Source organism: Parasteatoda tepidariorum, chromosome 1, assembly GCF_043381705.1.
Source record: "Parasteatoda tepidariorum isolate YZ-2023 chromosome 1, CAS_Ptep_4.0, whole genome shotgun sequence".
NCBI classification, from domain to species: domain Eukaryota; kingdom Metazoa; phylum Arthropoda; class Arachnida; order Araneae; family Theridiidae; genus Parasteatoda; species Parasteatoda tepidariorum.
In genome coordinates, this window is record NC_092204.1 from 31,283,991 (window position 1) to 31,300,409 (window position 16,419).

Here is a 16,419-nt window from a genome sequence, read left to right on the forward strand (position 1 = left end):
GTTCAAAAACACACATAATAGATTTTTTCAGTTAGTTAGGAATTTGACTGTTTTTCAAACTTCCAAAGGAGTACTACTTACACAAGAAGGCTTAGAACAGGTAAAACATTATTTTGCAGTTATGAAAATAATAATAATGCAGTTATCAAAGTTATTTTGCTGTTTATTATAAGCTGATATCTAAAAGAAAGTTAAGTAGCTTTCGATTATAAGTTTTTGTTGGTATACGAATGTTATAATTAAATTTGAAGAGACACTGAATATTTCGAATAAAACTTTACGAAGTATGAATGCATTTTTGTTGGTTCTATTATATATAACATATATTTTGATTCTAGTATATATTTGTTATAGTGTTTCTAGTATCTATAAAACTGTCAATTTATAAAAAAAAATTTCTTCTCAGTCAATTTTTAAAAACTTCTCAGCTAGAATGATTTGTCAGTCTTTTTTTTCCGACACACTTTATGTATATATTTAATAACATAACATTAAAATTTATAATTTAAACATGCAGCTTGACTTGAATAAGCACCAAACAAATTTTCGTATTTTATAGATTACCCAGTGTTTGATACAGTTTTCACAAATAACTGTTGGAAAGTATTGAACCTTTGCTATTCAAGAAGCTTTTGGGGTTGAAGAAAATAAGCTATAAAAGTAAAATATATAAATTATATAAGTTAATTTAATTATATAAATTTCTTTAATAATATAAATTTATTAAAAAATATAATTGCATTTAAAAATGTAATTGTATTAAATGAAAATTAATTTGAAATATAAATTAGTTTTGAGACTTGATTCAGTAAGACTAAATTCAAGTAACATATACTCTTTACTTCTGTTAATAATGCAACTTCCAATTCAAATACGAAAATGACTAGAAAGTAATTGGTGTTTCAGCTAAAAATATATGCATATTTTAAAAACCTAAATTGATTTCACCGAATTGCGATCGAAATTTAGATTCTGCATTTAAGCAAAGCAAAATCTACTTTTTCTTAAAATTGAAAGCATTAAAAAATTCCTTTACTGTTTTCAATGGTCCCAAAATAGAATGAACAAAATTTATTTCTGTGTTAAAAAATAGCTGAAAAATTAAAACTAGCATTTTTAAAAATATTTCTGTGTTCTTTCGTTTTAATATAATAGTTAGTTTTTACTCAATACGAACATGAATTAATATTAAACTCAATTATTTTTAACGAATGGAGAAAAAGTAAAATTATTTTTGTTACTAATATTTAAAAAAAAATATCTATTGAAATAGTATAAAAGAAAATATCCTATAGAAAAAGAAAAAAAAACTTACATTAATCAGTTGCATATTACTTTACCTGTACTTAATTTGTAATAAAATATTATTTTTTTTAAATGTTTACTAACTTTAATATTATAAATATTATTAAACTGAGATCACATATGCTAAGGACACCTTACATAGTACACAATTACGTGTCCCAGTTAACAACTTTTACTGATTTTCGGTAAGAATTGTGTTTTATGTAAGTGGTAGCAAAATTTGTGCTTTTCCTTTTAATTCTAAGATTTATAAATTTAGTTTAAATTTATATTGACTATCACTACAGTTAGGTAAAATAAAAATTTAAAAATATTTTATCTAACATGCATTGAACGTTACGTGGGGGATAACTAGATTAACTTAGTTTTTATAATTTTTGTATATAGTTCAATCATCTGTTATTGTATTCAACGATTTTTTTTCTTTCGTTGTCTTATGGCGTTCAATTTTAGGAGGTTAAAGGAGGTAGAGATTCCGTCGTAGTAATTGAATAGACAATCTATATCGATTTATGATTAACATATCGATGAGGTCAGAGATTTAATGTAAAGTGATCATCGTTTCGCAATAAGAGTCATTGAACAAATATCTTTTATATCATTTGGTTTTAGTAAAGGAAAATTCCATAAGAGCCCTGAAAGAGATTCCCCAGAACGACTTAAAGGCAGGTTTTAGAGATTGAAACATAGTTGGTAAAAGGGGCATTTCAGTCGAAGAAGATTACTTTCAAGGAGATGCAAGGTAGTTGGGTCAATACCAATAAACTGATACCATTTGTTTTATGCCCTCATTCCTGGTGGTTTTTGATTAGTTTAACCCACACAGGTGCGTTAAGTCTACTCTCGATTATTCTTGATTCGAATGTTGAATCTTATGCATTGTGGCTGCATCTAGACTGCTATGAAATAAAATGCACTAAGAGTTATCGATAAATGTATCAATACATTATCAATCGATTATTTAAATGTGATTGAACACGTGACTTTGGACTTGCCCTGGAATTTCTATTCACTAAACAAAATCCATCTAAGATGTTTAGTCTGCATTTTTTTTAAAACCTTTTGCACTCTAAGGGTATTTCTTATTCAAAACTGCCACGCATAAAATATCGATGAATCTAAAATGTGAAATTTTTTGCATCTTAATGTTTAGGCAGCAGGTATTGTATTGTTAGAGTAATGTGTGACGTAAATTTTAACTGGTTGTACACGTTTTTTTAACCTCTGAAAGAATTTCAAGTGCTAATAGTTTAAAATATATTTTGCACTACTAGAAAATTATTTTTACCTCCAAGAACCACCTTTCCTTACCTTAACCGTCCGGTAACTTTTTTTAAGAAATTTTCATAAACTAAATTTTAAAATATATATCAGATCTGATATTCCACAATCTGGCAAAGTATTACAATTTTATCATAGATGCTCAATTTTTTCGTTAAGACTTTTTTCAAAAGGCTTTCATTGCTGAAAGTAACGTTAATGTATGCTATTTTATAACAATATGCTATTTTATGAATATGTTGTGAATTTGTAATGATTCATGACTTAAGTTTTGTTCATCTTTAGCCAGTAAAACTTTATCCTTTAACTTTCGATGCAGTTGGAAGAATCTCTTTAAAAATTATGGTTGAAAAGAGCAGTTTTTTCTTGGCTTATAAAAATGGCATCTGGTGGCAATGTAAAAAAATCAGTTTTGTGATTTAATTTTTTAATATTTAAAAAGTTACTTTAATGTTGATCTTGCTTGGGCTCATAAAAATATGCAGAACTTGAGGATTATTCATTTTTATTTCTAGAAATACGAATCCGTATGAGTTGTCACTGCGCCCAATGATTAATCGGCAGCGTATCTGGTGCAAGCACTTATCTTGGCAGTATGCAGCTCTAGCGATATTCATGGCGATCCTAATCATTGGAATCATTACTTTACTCTTCTATGTAACAGCAAAGGGCCAGCATGACCTGTCTTATTCCAAAGCAGAGCCTGTTCGTCAAGGAGATCAAGCAATTATCTTTCCTTTTCAAGTAGACCAATACACAAAAGTGGTCCAGCCTTGTCCAAGGCATTACTTTCCTTGCAATTCATCGAGGCAGTGCCTGATTTTGGACAAGAGATGTGATGGCGTTGTTGACTGCCCAAATGCTGAAGACGAGTTGCGCTGTGCCTGTGCCTTTCGCATGCCAGAAGCGAAATTTTGTGACAAGTACCCCGACTGCTTCGATGAAAGTGATGAAAATTTTTGCTCTTATTGTCCTGAGGGTTATTTTAACTGTGGAAATGGATATTGTGTTCCAAGAGACAAAGTCTGTGATTCCGAAGTGGATTGTGAAAATTTCATGGATGAAAACTTTTGCTTCGTGTAAGTTATGTATTTAATTTTTCTAACTTCAGATATTTTTGTAGATATTGTGACATTTTTATTTCAAAATCAGTTCAATAGATTTTCTGAGATTTTGAAAACGAGACAAAGAACATCATTGAATTGGAAAAAAAAAATAATTATGAAAAAAAGAATTAAAAACTCTAATTTTTTCAAAATAATTAAAAGGAAATTTTCATGACTATTTTTTCAATATTTATTTTGTGTTTAAGTAAGTGCTTGGTCCAACAGATAGGATAGGACGGTGCGCAGTGTGTTATTCGTGAAGCGCGTTCTGACGCAGGTTCGAATCCCGGCTGGGGACAATTTTTGCCAACGAGGTGGCAGAGTGGTTAGCGTGCCTGACTGCAGCGCCGATGGTTGCGGGTTCGAATCCCGCTCAGGGCATGGATGTTTCTTTCCCTCTCTGTGTTCTATGTCCTTTTGTGTGATTGTGTGAATGTAACCCGCCCTGTAAACGGGTTTGTGGTTGTATGACGTGGGCGACGCTAGTCCACCGCCGTGGCTTAGCCATAGGTGCTCACTGGGTTACGATGAGAGAGTTGCAATTCTGGTATTTCTGAGGTCAATGGGAAATAGACCCAAGTGCCCACCATTAACCAAAGAAATAATAATAATTGTGTTTGAAATATTAAATTAAAAATGTGTGTTTCGTAAAATTTTTCAAAGTTAAAATAAGAAAACAAGATAGGTGCTAAGTGCTCAGAATCTATAAAAGTTAATTGATCAACAAATATGATATATTAAATTTTCTAAACTAATTTTTTTATTTAAACTCTAAAATAATATAATTTTGGAAAAATAAAATAAACTCTGATTTTTCAAAAAATTTGTTTCATGAGAATGAATAGTACACTGAATAAAGAGAAAGATGCTTCAATTTAGTTTTTTCTTTCATGTTTCTTTCCAATCCAATCCAATCTTTTTGAGTTACTTAGTAGAAGTTCTAGAAATCACTCAACCTTCTCAATGGGCTTTATAACTTACTGTAATATTTTTACATTTCTAAAACACCTTGTCTTTTGTGACTTTTCCATATTGAGAACTATCACAAAAAGACCAGTTTAAGAGATTTTACGTCACTGTATCTGCTGCTACAACCATAATATGATAAAAATAGGCAAATTAAATAAAAAAAATAGGCAATTCTTGGTTTTCATAAATTATCCTTCTCAAATTTTTTAAATATTCATCAACTTTTTCAGCTGACACAGTTTTAGATTCTCCATTTATTCACTACATCTGTTCTTGTAACCATAAGACTATAAAAAGAGAAAACTTACATAGATATTGTTCATAAGTTCTCAAATTTTTGAAATATTTATCAACTTTTTTAGTTGACACAATTTTAGTTTCACTTTTTACCACTGTTCTTGAAATTTCATAGTTTCATCTTGAAACTGAAACCTTCCAATTGGAAAACATTAATGCTTTATATATAATATGAAGCAATTTCTTTTTCTCTTAAAGATGTTTCACCACTTATAGGAAATTTTAATCCGAAATGAACTTTGCCTTCTTGTATGTACTACACCCGCGCAAATTTTCCAAAAAGAAGTTTTCATAAGTTGCTGCCTTGTTCGATTGTTTTGCCGATTCAACTTCGTTACTCCAGTACGAAATTATTTTCATATTTTTCATTAAAAGTACTATTTTTGATAAATCTTTAATAAATAAACATAAAGGCTATATAAAAAAAAAGGCTAGTGTTCAAAGGCACAAGAAGTTATTCTTTTCGGAGATAGCTCAGTCTTGTGACGCTTCCAATGTCATTAGTCAAGCTCCATTCATGGAATGAATGCTGCGCTTATCGGGACGAACCAGTCTGGTGATCCTGAGATGACCCCTTCCATTGTCTGTGCTTACCCTTCCTTCGACCCTCATTTAGTTTGATGTTAGGAGAAAAGATATCTTAGTATATTGCATAGGTTTCTGATTCGGGATCTGACCGGTATAAATGATACTCTGCTTTTTTTTCTTCTTGGCCTCCGACAGACGAAGTAATTTTTCATTATATTGATTGGAAGGTAATTTGGAACTGGTATAAAATGACGCATAAATGCAAAAGACGTAGCAACTGTATTCTATTGGATATGCATACTTTTTATTTTGACTGGTGTTGAACAGCCGGCCTAATTATAAGTTTACGACAATCAATGTTCAACTTCGAAGTCCTTTTTCATTTTATTCAAACTATGAAGTCTTTTAATGTTAAATATTCATTCATGTTGTATTCCTATTGTAAAACATTTTGTTTCTTAACGTTCTAAGTATCTTTTGAGCTAATAGCTTGAATTATTCGTAACTATTTTCAGTAGATAAAAATGTGTTTCACCACTTCAAGGTACCCCAGAGACCCTTTTGTTTTACAATAAACACAATTTCGAACACAATTTGATTTGGTTATCTTAAGTATTGTCAGAGATTTTTTCTTCTACCTTGAATGTGTGGCAGGAATAATCGCGGCCGTCTCATACCCTCCAACATTTGAAGCTGTAGAGAAATATTTTTTCAGTGTTAGTGATCTAAGCTGGAAATTTTAAAATGACATAGAATATTTATAAAACTTTTATTAAAACTTAAGAAATCTATTTGGTCTGGTCGGTATAACTGGGCATCTAAGACCAAAATTGGCCAATTTCTCATTCATCCTGTGTTGATGAACATCTGTAAAAACTGGTTATATAGTAGTGACACAAATGGCAAAATGGAGAGTTAAGAGAGAATTACACATTGCTATGGTAATTACAAAATTAGAGCGTGAATGATTTGGATTTTGAGCTTTTATAAATCTGTTTTAATTATATATGAGTAGTGGTAAACAAAATCCCTTAAATTCCAATTTATTTGAATGCTAATGCATTGCATTTCTATTTGCATTGATTGATTTACATTGAATTCTGCTATTTAAACCATCATTTTCTTTCAGACTAACATTTTTCTTTTCAGATTATCATCAAAAGCCGGAATTGCTACAGTAGACGGCAACTTACCTTCAAGTTCTATAAACAAGATTGAGCATTCAAGGAGTGGTTTTCTCTTAAGGAACAAAAATGGCGTCTGGTATCCTGTATGCGCCAACCCTCATGACTACATGCAAGATGCCTTGGCTTCATTTGCTTGTGTCAGTATAACAGCAAATCCACTCGCAAGTAGTAAACACCGATTTTTGAAATTCGATCAGAGGAATGCTACTGGTGACTACATTTACCATTATCTTGGAAGATTCGTCCAATGGCAAGGGTGTTTAACTGACAAGGGAATATTTGTGTCATGTGATGACGTTCGATGTGGCCTAAATCCAAAGCATTTCCTTCCTAGAAGACCTAGAGGTAGAATTGTTGGTGGTGAATTATCTGAACCAGGGGCATGGCCCTGGCATGCAGCTATTTATAAAAATGGCTCATATGCGTGTGGGGCAACTCTAATTAACGACTTCTGGTTCATTTCCGCGGCTCACTGTTTTGTCAACCATAGATATAATTACTATGAAATACAAGTCGGGATGCTTCGACGTCGATCATTTACCCCGCACCAAAAAACCTACAGAATTGAAAGGGTTAAAATTCATCCTAAATTCAACATCATTACACTGGAATATGATATTGCTCTGTTGAAAACAGCAACTGAAGTAGTGTTCGATTTCTGGGTTAGGCCTATATGTCTACCCGATCCCAAGAGGACTGAGAACTCTGGTACTTTCTGTACAGCGATTGGTTGGGGAGATACTGGGGAATTAGAAGACGATTCCGATGATCTCCAGGAAGTCCATGTGCCACTTACCAAAAACTGCAAGAAGAATCTAAATAGATGGTTATGTGCTGGTTTTGTCGAAGGTGGTCGTGACGCTTGCCAAGGTGACAGTGGGGGACCTCTCATGTGCTTAGATGAAAGTGGATTGTCTTGGTACATCGCTGGCGTTATCAGTGGTGGGACAGGGTGTGCGAGACCCGATACTCCGGGAATGTATACAAGAGTCCTGTATTTCTTAGATTGGATAGAAGAGACCCTGCATTCCTCTAATGTATCTGATGTTCCACCGCGTTCAACTTGTCCTGGATGGAACTGTGCTGTTTTAGGCGGTGGATATTGTCTTAAAAGAGACAGAGTTTGTGATGGGAGAGTAGATTGTTATGATGCTCAGGATGAAGCTAATTGTCCTCCGATTGAAGAGAGACGTTCATTTCCTTAATGGATTCCATTATTAAAAATAGCTTTTCCCATGAAATTCCATTTATGTATACGGATTCTGAAAAGGATTATTGCTTGTGGGGATCATTTACTAACATGTCGTATATTATTCTGTAAGATTTAAAACCTAAAATCTCTATCTTAGAGTTAAAATAGCTAACTCTTAATTAGTTTTTTAAATTTTAGAAATTCGTTCACAATTTCTTCTTGTTTTAAATTTTACTACAAGGATTTTTTCCTAATGTTTTAGTGAAATCAGTTATATTTAAAGTTATTTGCATATCTTTTCAAGATACATTGAGACATTTAACTGCAGTTCTAGAATTTTAGTGCATCTCTTCTAGCTATAAAAAAAAATACAAATTTCGATTTTTTTTATCATTTAAATTTGAATTAAATTCTTCGTTAAAAGATATATGTATTTTAAATCCGTTAATATTTTTTAAAATAATTGCTCTTTGTGTTAACGATATTTTAAGGATCGTCTCAGGTGGCTTATTGTCATATAAAATGATGTATGATTTACATTTTAAATATTTTACTATTTCGATATGTTATTGCTTTCTAAATATAGTCTGTAGGAATGTTTTAAAAAAGTGTATATTTTTGTTTTGTTTTTGTGAAAACATCTAACAACAAAGTTGTATAAAATTATACTTTTTTGGAGTTTGTTATATTTTTGAATGCTTAAATGGGTTTCATATCATGAAGTTTCTCAGATTTGTTAAATGAGTAAATTCCCGAACGAGTTAAGTCATTTGAGTTATAAGATATATATAAAAAGAAAAGTCATTAGGAATAATTACATCTTTTGTCAGTTTTACTAATTTTACTTGCATTACTTGTTTTAGTTGTTCGTTCTACTGCTTTGTTGTGATTTTAAAATAAATATAAAAGCTTTCTTAAAGGTTTCATTGACTATTTATGATGTCATCATGTCTGTAATTTCTTTAAAGTTTTCATTAAATATTTATACCATTATGTATAAGAACTTTCATTTACATACATAATTTTCATTCACATACATAATTTATGCCATTATGTTTGTAAGATTTCAATGCACATTTATACTATCGTGTATCCATTACAATGTTAAGTTTAGGGAAATAATTCGATTGCATTAGTTGACATTGCAAGTTTCAACTAATCAGTCACAGAAATTAGAAATTTCCTATAAAATGAAACCTAAATATAATATCTAGATTGGTAGGAAATTTATTGAGCATTTAATTGGTCCGGAAATAATCTGTCAAGTGTTATAAGAAATTAATTGTTCTATTCAATTTCATCAAATTGTGTAATAAACAAAAATGAAGCTATTCAAAACTATATAAAACTGTCTAAAACCTTTGCCTACTGTCCAAAATTAATTGGTCACAGCTAGATTTTGTAATAATTTCAATTAAGTAATCAAATAAAGAGAAATTAATATTAAACCGTATTACAAAATTAACAATTTATTTATTAAATTAGGAAATTTGAATTCTAAAAAGTATTGGATTAATATTTCTTTTTATCACTTTTATTTTAAACGGTCGAAAACTAGATATTACAGTGTAGTCCTGTGAATAATTCTAAACAGTTAAAAAAAATTCGCAAAAACTATTACGGATAAATAAATTCCTATTTTTAATTTGGGATATCAATATTGAAAAAAAAGAAATGGTTGCATAACCATGATGCAGAATTAAAAATTGTTTATTAAACTAGTAAATGTGAATTTTAAAAAATAATTTAATTAATAATAGTTCGTTTTTATTTTAAAAGGTCGAAAACTAGATATTGCAGTGTAGTTTTGTGAGCAATTCTAAACAGTTGAAAAATGGCAAAAACTATAAGTAATTAAATTCCAATTTTTAATTGAGGACATCGACATTGAAATATATTTAAAAAAAAAATTCTTTCTTGAATTTAAATAGCATGCTCTACAACAGCGGTTGCAAAGTTTTGCAAGCAATGGAACAATAAATGATTAATCTTCTTCCGGCGGAACCTTAACTTTACAGATAAAGTAAACAAAGACAATTTCGAACTATTTTTCAATTTAAGAAATTATTATAAAAACCGCTATGAGGAATGTGGAACAGTCCTAAGTTAGTTTTTATGTCCGATAGTTAAATTCAAAGTCAGGGAGTTGTAAACAGTCTATTTATAAGCTTGTTTTTAGTGTAACGTATGCTTTTAGCTAAAAATGAATAAAATAAGAATTGCGTTTTTTTTTATATATATTTATATATAAAATGAAAACTAAAAAGGAGCTGCTGTAAAAGTTGAAAATCGTGATTAGGGAAGCGTATTTTTTTTTAACAAATTTGTTTATATTTTATTTTAATTTGAAAAGTGCGATGCGAAATAATAATGAAAGTTTTCATAAGTGCACGATCTTTTCACAATTTATTCAATATTGTATTGTTAGAAAAACTATATTTATTAAAAAGTGATTAATTTCTTTTTCATCGGCATTTTCTTTAATTTCCTAAAGGCAATCGAAATGTGAAAAACAATAATGGATTCTTGATTGGATCTAACTGTAATTAAATGATGCCTGTTAAATCAAATGTCTTAAATATCGGAACCCCTTTAACTCTTCCACGGAACCCTCGAGTTCCACGGAACACCATTTAGGAACCGCTGCTGTTTACGATCGTGTTAGTTAAATTTTTAGAAAACTTCGCCCTGTAGATCAATATTTCACGTGCACCTTATACTTACGATTTGAGTGAGGTAGGTCAGTACTTTATTTACGTCGCACTAGAGCTGCACAATGGGCTATTGGCGACGGTCAGGGAAACATCCCTGAAGATTATTCGAAGACATGCCATCGCAATTTTGATCCTCTGCAGAGGGGATGGCTATGGCTACTCTACTTTGGTTGCCCGACGACCTGTGCGCGAAGTCGAGCACTTTACGGTAGAACAGTTTAACGAGGACCGATACCGTGCACCTTCGGTCCCTACTCAGGCTGATGAAAGTGGTCATCCTCCCGCTTACTGACGGCAGTCAGTAATGCTTGNAGTGAGGTAGATCAGTACTTTATTTGCACAATGGGCTATTGGCGACGGTCAGGGAAACATCCCTGAAGATTATCCGAAGACATGCCATCGCAATTTTGATCCTCTGCAGAGGGGATGGCTATGGGTACTCTACTTTGGTTGCCCGACGACCTGTGCGCGAAGTCGAGCACTTTACGGTAGAACAGTTTAACGAGGACCGATACCGTGCACCTTCGGTCCCTACGCAGGCTGATGAAAGTGGTCATCCTCCCCCTTACTGACGGCAGTCAGTAATGCTTGACTTTGGTGCTCTACTGAGAACCGTGTCTTTACGATCAGTTCACTGCGGGACACGACTTTAATGAATGGCAATTAAATTTTTGATATAAAAAATTAACCCTTAGAGGTCGTATTAAGTTTATACTTATAGTCACAATGGTACTGATAATTTTTTTTTGTTCAAACTTAATTATTATATATAATGAAGAAATAATTCTTTTTTAAGAAGGAAAAAAGAATGCTACACTTAAAAATATTACGTAAAATATTATTTCGAGTTTTATACAACTTCCACGTCTATCAACTTAAGTGAACAGTATTGTTCAATACTATAAGATCAGTATGATTCTTCTCAGTGCTGGGCGAACGCTGACATACGACCACAAAGGGTGAATGTTTAAAAAATATTTGTATGAATTTTTTATTTGCCTGCTTAAAAAAATTTTCTAAAGGAAATAAAATTCTGTTTTTTCTTCCTGTCCTGAAAAAATGATAGGGTTGAAAAGATTAGAAGATCTTGGAATTTTAAATCATAAAAATCCTCCACCCGCTGAAATTTAAAAAAAAAAAAATTAAAAGTCACCGAACAATAATATTGCATTGTATTGTTTGACATACTAAAATGTTTTAAAAATGTTTACACAAAGATTTCTTTCTATAAAAAAAATTTTAGATACGAAATTTCAAACGTCCTGTTGAGTAGGCTTCACAGGAAAATAAAAAAAACTTGAAAAGAAGCAGAAGTTTTTAAATACAAACTTTCTCATTTTTTTCCACCTATCTTTAGGGTTTCTTGCCAATAGAATGTAGTATTCTTTATTTGCTTGTTTTTTTTTTTTTTCTTCTCACATTGTCAGTGTTTGGCGATCGCCGTTAGTCATGTCACAGTCGCCATAGTAACAAGGAATCTGCTTTAGCAAATGGAGAACTTAATTTTACATTCAGAGGCGCCAAATAAAAAGAGTGAATGGCGGAATTTGGCAACGTCCCTAGAAGTTTTTTTCTCCCTGCATGTGTTTGTATATGATTTAGTCGCATTTCTTGGCTATTGTAGATAGAAAAAGGAGAAGAAATTTTGGGATATTTTTTTTTTCAAAAACATTTTCCGATTTTACTTTTGAAAAAGTATCTCTTTCTGTTTTTAGTCATTTATCTAAGATCCTCTTTGGAAAAAGAATTTTTATGCATAGTCTATCTCATTTTTCATTTGGTATTTTCCCTTTTTTATGATATTTCCCTTTTTTTGCCTACTTGACTTTCCTTTTTTTTTCTTTCTGAAGTAGTAAGTGATTAATAAATTTAGCATGAAATTTACCCATCGCTCTAACGAATAAACTATACAGGAAGATGTCTGACAATTTAGTTATTTTCCATTTATTCTATTAACGTTTATGATTTGTAAAATAAAAAAAGTAATAAATCTGAATTCGTTCCAGGGTCGATGTACAAGCGATTGTAATGAAAAGAATAAAATTAAGATCTGATTAAAATTCAACATCTTTATAAATTAATGTAAGATTCAATACTTAGTAATCAATAATGTTTTAGTTCTGCAATGGACTGATTCTAAAGACGCGGTTCCCAGAAGAACACCGAACTCGGCTACGGTCAATAAGCGGGTGGATGACCGCTTTGATCAATCTGCGTATTGACCGAGAGTGCACGGTATCGGTCCTCGTTAAAATGTTCTACCTTAAAGTACTTGACTACACCCGCAGGTCGTCGGGCTACCAAAGCAGGGGAGATATCCTTTCTGCAGAGGATCAAAATTGCAATGACATGTCTCGATGATCATCCTCAGGGACTGGTAGCGGCATAGAAAACAATATTAAATCAAATTTGCAAGCCGAAGAATGATACACTAAAGCAAAAGCTTAGCCACCACTAGAAGAAATTTTCTCAAAAAGCATGGAAAGTTTGTTAACAATTTTTTTAAAAACAATGCAATTTAATAAATAACTTAGTCTACAAATTTTGGGCATTTTAAAGGTGATTTTATTTTTATATTTTAAGTGGTATAAATTTTTTTAATGTCAATTAATTTAGATTTAATAAATTTTATTTATCATTATTTTTACTGTTATTACCTGGAATAGTTAAGATATCGTAACGATTTCTTGAAGTTTATAACTGCTGGTGGATTTGAAAAAAAATCTGCCTTTATTTCTCAATTTTAATTTTATTTTATCACTAGTAAAAAAGAGCTTGCCCAAAAATCACAAAGTTGAGAGTTGTGGAAAAATATTCAGTTTTAATTTTAAAATATTAATCAACACTTATATCAAAAAATGCTGCCGGCAAATTAAACTAAAGACGTATTATTCAAAATGAGCTAAGACATTTTAATATTGTAGAATGATTTATTCATTCATAGTTAGAATTAAAGCATAATTTTTTTTAAAAAAATTATTTTAAAAAAATGCCGCATAAAAGTTATGTGTTTCCAATAACATATTAATTGTATTGTACAAAAGCAAAAAAATTTCTAAGCAATTATGTGTTTTTTAGAAAAGTTTCAACAATACATCTCATATCTTCTTAAGTGAATAAGACACTGAATAATATTTGTTGCACAAAATTTGTTCATAGTCTATTCAAAAGGAAACTATGTATTGTAATTTAGGATATTAGAAAAAGATTACGAAAATGCATAGGTAATCTTTGTCGAAAAACGCGTTACTTTTTTGTGTTTAAATATGAATAATTATGATTAAATTGTCATTAATTTCAGAAAATATTTTATAAAAATAGGTTGTTAGTTGCTCCAAATTTAAAATGTTAAAATTTTTTTTAAAAATCACCAATTTGACGAGATTTTTTCACATACATAAGAATCATTAAAACAACAGACATGCCAAAATAATTTTAAAAAATGGTAAATAACTTAAAACTAACTTTTGCAAATATTTTACTTTTTTTGCTTGCTTTTTAAAAGATAAAGCATGCCAAGAGTGTACTAGTCCTAGTGTTTTGATTTTATTGGGCCCCTATCCCATTCATCTGGAATTTTAGAACAGTTTTGGTTGAGCAATGAGGTAAGCAGGCAATGGAGTTGCTTTTATGACCAAGAGTGTTTTAAAACGTGGTGAATAATATAACCCTACGAATTATTTAGAAATAGTGGTGGATAAAAATCTACTAAATTGAACTTATTAAACCAAGAATCACAATTGATGAACTACCACTTTAAAATATATATTTGCTGTCCGGAGCAAGTTGGCATCTCTAGCGAATAATTCTCAATTTGAGCATGTTTTTATGAGCTTAAACATTGCTGTAAAACTTATCAAAAACAAAAAAATTTACATAGCAATTATTTTTTTTATTAAGAGCTGAAACTTTTTTTTTACATTGAAATTCTGTGCTCTTTTTTATTATCAGCTTAGAAAGCCCTGGTTAGCGACAGACAAAAAAAAATTGTTTGTTTAAGAAAATAGAAAAATTAACGCCTAACAAATGTTAGAATTTAATAGATTATTGTTCAGTAAGTAAGAAAAGTTTTTTTTTTTTGCTGCTGAATTTGGGAATGTTTGATTTTTTATTGTGTATGTCACAAGGCTCGAAAATTATATTGGCTGTTAAGCACAGAGTATGATTTTCTGTCGGACATATATTTTTTTGTCCATGCATCAAAGATTTAAATATTCTGGCTGTATGTATAAAATATGGCCGGAGATGTGTATATTATCAATCAAACATTCCGCAGAATACCGATTAAGCACCCTTCAAATTTTGAAGTAAATCTCCCAGATGTCGGGTTAGTCGAATAAACGGTACCAAAAAGAGCGAAAATTTTTTATTAAAGAAAGTTTACCCTAATCGCTGTGTACACGAAAATAACTGTTTAATAAGTTTATAACAAGAATTCCACTTAAAAATAACTTGTAGGGAATGCACTTGCCGATAGTACTAAATAAAAGTGATAATATTATTTCTTATACAGTCAAACCGCGATTCCTCGACCGTGAAGGGAGAGGAGAAAAAATTCGAGATATCGAAAATTCGAATTATCGAAAATCGCATGTTATCGATGGTAGAATAAAGAAAAATGCTCTTTACATACCTTACTTACTATTCCATATTTGTTCTAAAAACATTTTTTACACTTTCATATAAAAAAAGTTTCAATTGTTGTTTGCTTTAGAGAAGTGTAAGAAAGTTTGTCTATAACACTTTCTAAGTGGACTACAGCTTTAAATGTCTCCTCTGATATATTCGGCTGCCTCTCAATAAATCTCCTTATAGTGTCCACTCCAGAAAGTGCTTGTTTGTTAGTAACATTGGGTGGTAAATCTTCGATTTCCTCATCCTCTTTAAGAAGCTTTCGTTTGAGCTATGATATCATTGTCATCCCACTGACCACACACTGTTACTGCATCATCTACGTTTACAAAGTCATGAAATTCCATGTCATCAAGCTTCATGAGTCTGGTCAAACTGTTCCAATCATTTTCGGTGTAGTTTTCAGCAGAATTAACGATATCGATTGTTCGACTACTTTTGTGATCTTTAATGAATCCAGACTTCTTGAAGCCATTCATTATCGTAGAGGAAGACACATCATTCTATGCCTTGTCAGCCATTCTTAAATTTTTTAGTTTTTGAATATTTTTTTCATTTTAGAAAAAAAATCTGCACTATTTATGAAAAAAAAATTCAAGTTATCGAGGAATTAAAAAAAAAAAATTCGTGAAATCAAGTTTTTTTTAATATAGAGCGTATAGGAAATTTGAAGGAAATTTTTTTTTCTTCGAGATATCGAAAAATTCGTGAAATCGAGGTTCAAGTTAGCGAGGTTCGACTGTATTTATAAAATATTTCTCTGTGGACTTTCTTCTTAATAGTACTAAATACTTTCTTTGTTAATAATACTTCTTATTCTTCTGACTTCTTATTCATAGTTAAAATAAAAGTGTTCTGACTTCTTATTCATAGTTAAAATAAAAGTGTTGTGGCAGTTATAATGTTGTTAATGTCACTTTTTCTTCATCAGACAGGTACATTAATTTGTTTTTAACAATATGTTATTTAAAAAGATTTTCGGGCACGTATTAGTTTCTCTCAGGCAGGCATTGTAAATATTTTGAAATTTTTCGAGTCCTAAAACATTAAATTAAGTATTCTAAAAATTTCTTCATTACTTTAAGCTGCCAAGAGCACCACTAGCTGATAACGTATCAAAGCAGATTTGTTATCATATCACAAGTTTAACAAGTGAATAAAAATTGTTATTGTAAAATCGTTTTGTTAATATATATTTGAGGGAAAAT

The 16,419-nt window shown here is 30.8% G+C and overlaps 1 protein-coding gene across 1 annotated transcript; it reads left to right on the forward strand.

Moving 5' to 3' along the window:
- On the forward strand, positions 1-8,858 carry LOC107438303 (serine protease nudel; the record flags this gene model as incomplete). The annotated part of the gene is given in 3 exon segments (XM_043046610.2): positions 1-100; positions 3,102-3,665; positions 6,636-8,858. Coding segments are annotated over 2 exon segments (1,773 nt in total). The 3' UTR covers positions 7,879-8,858.
- Positions 8,859-16,419: the final 7,561 nt, after the last annotated feature.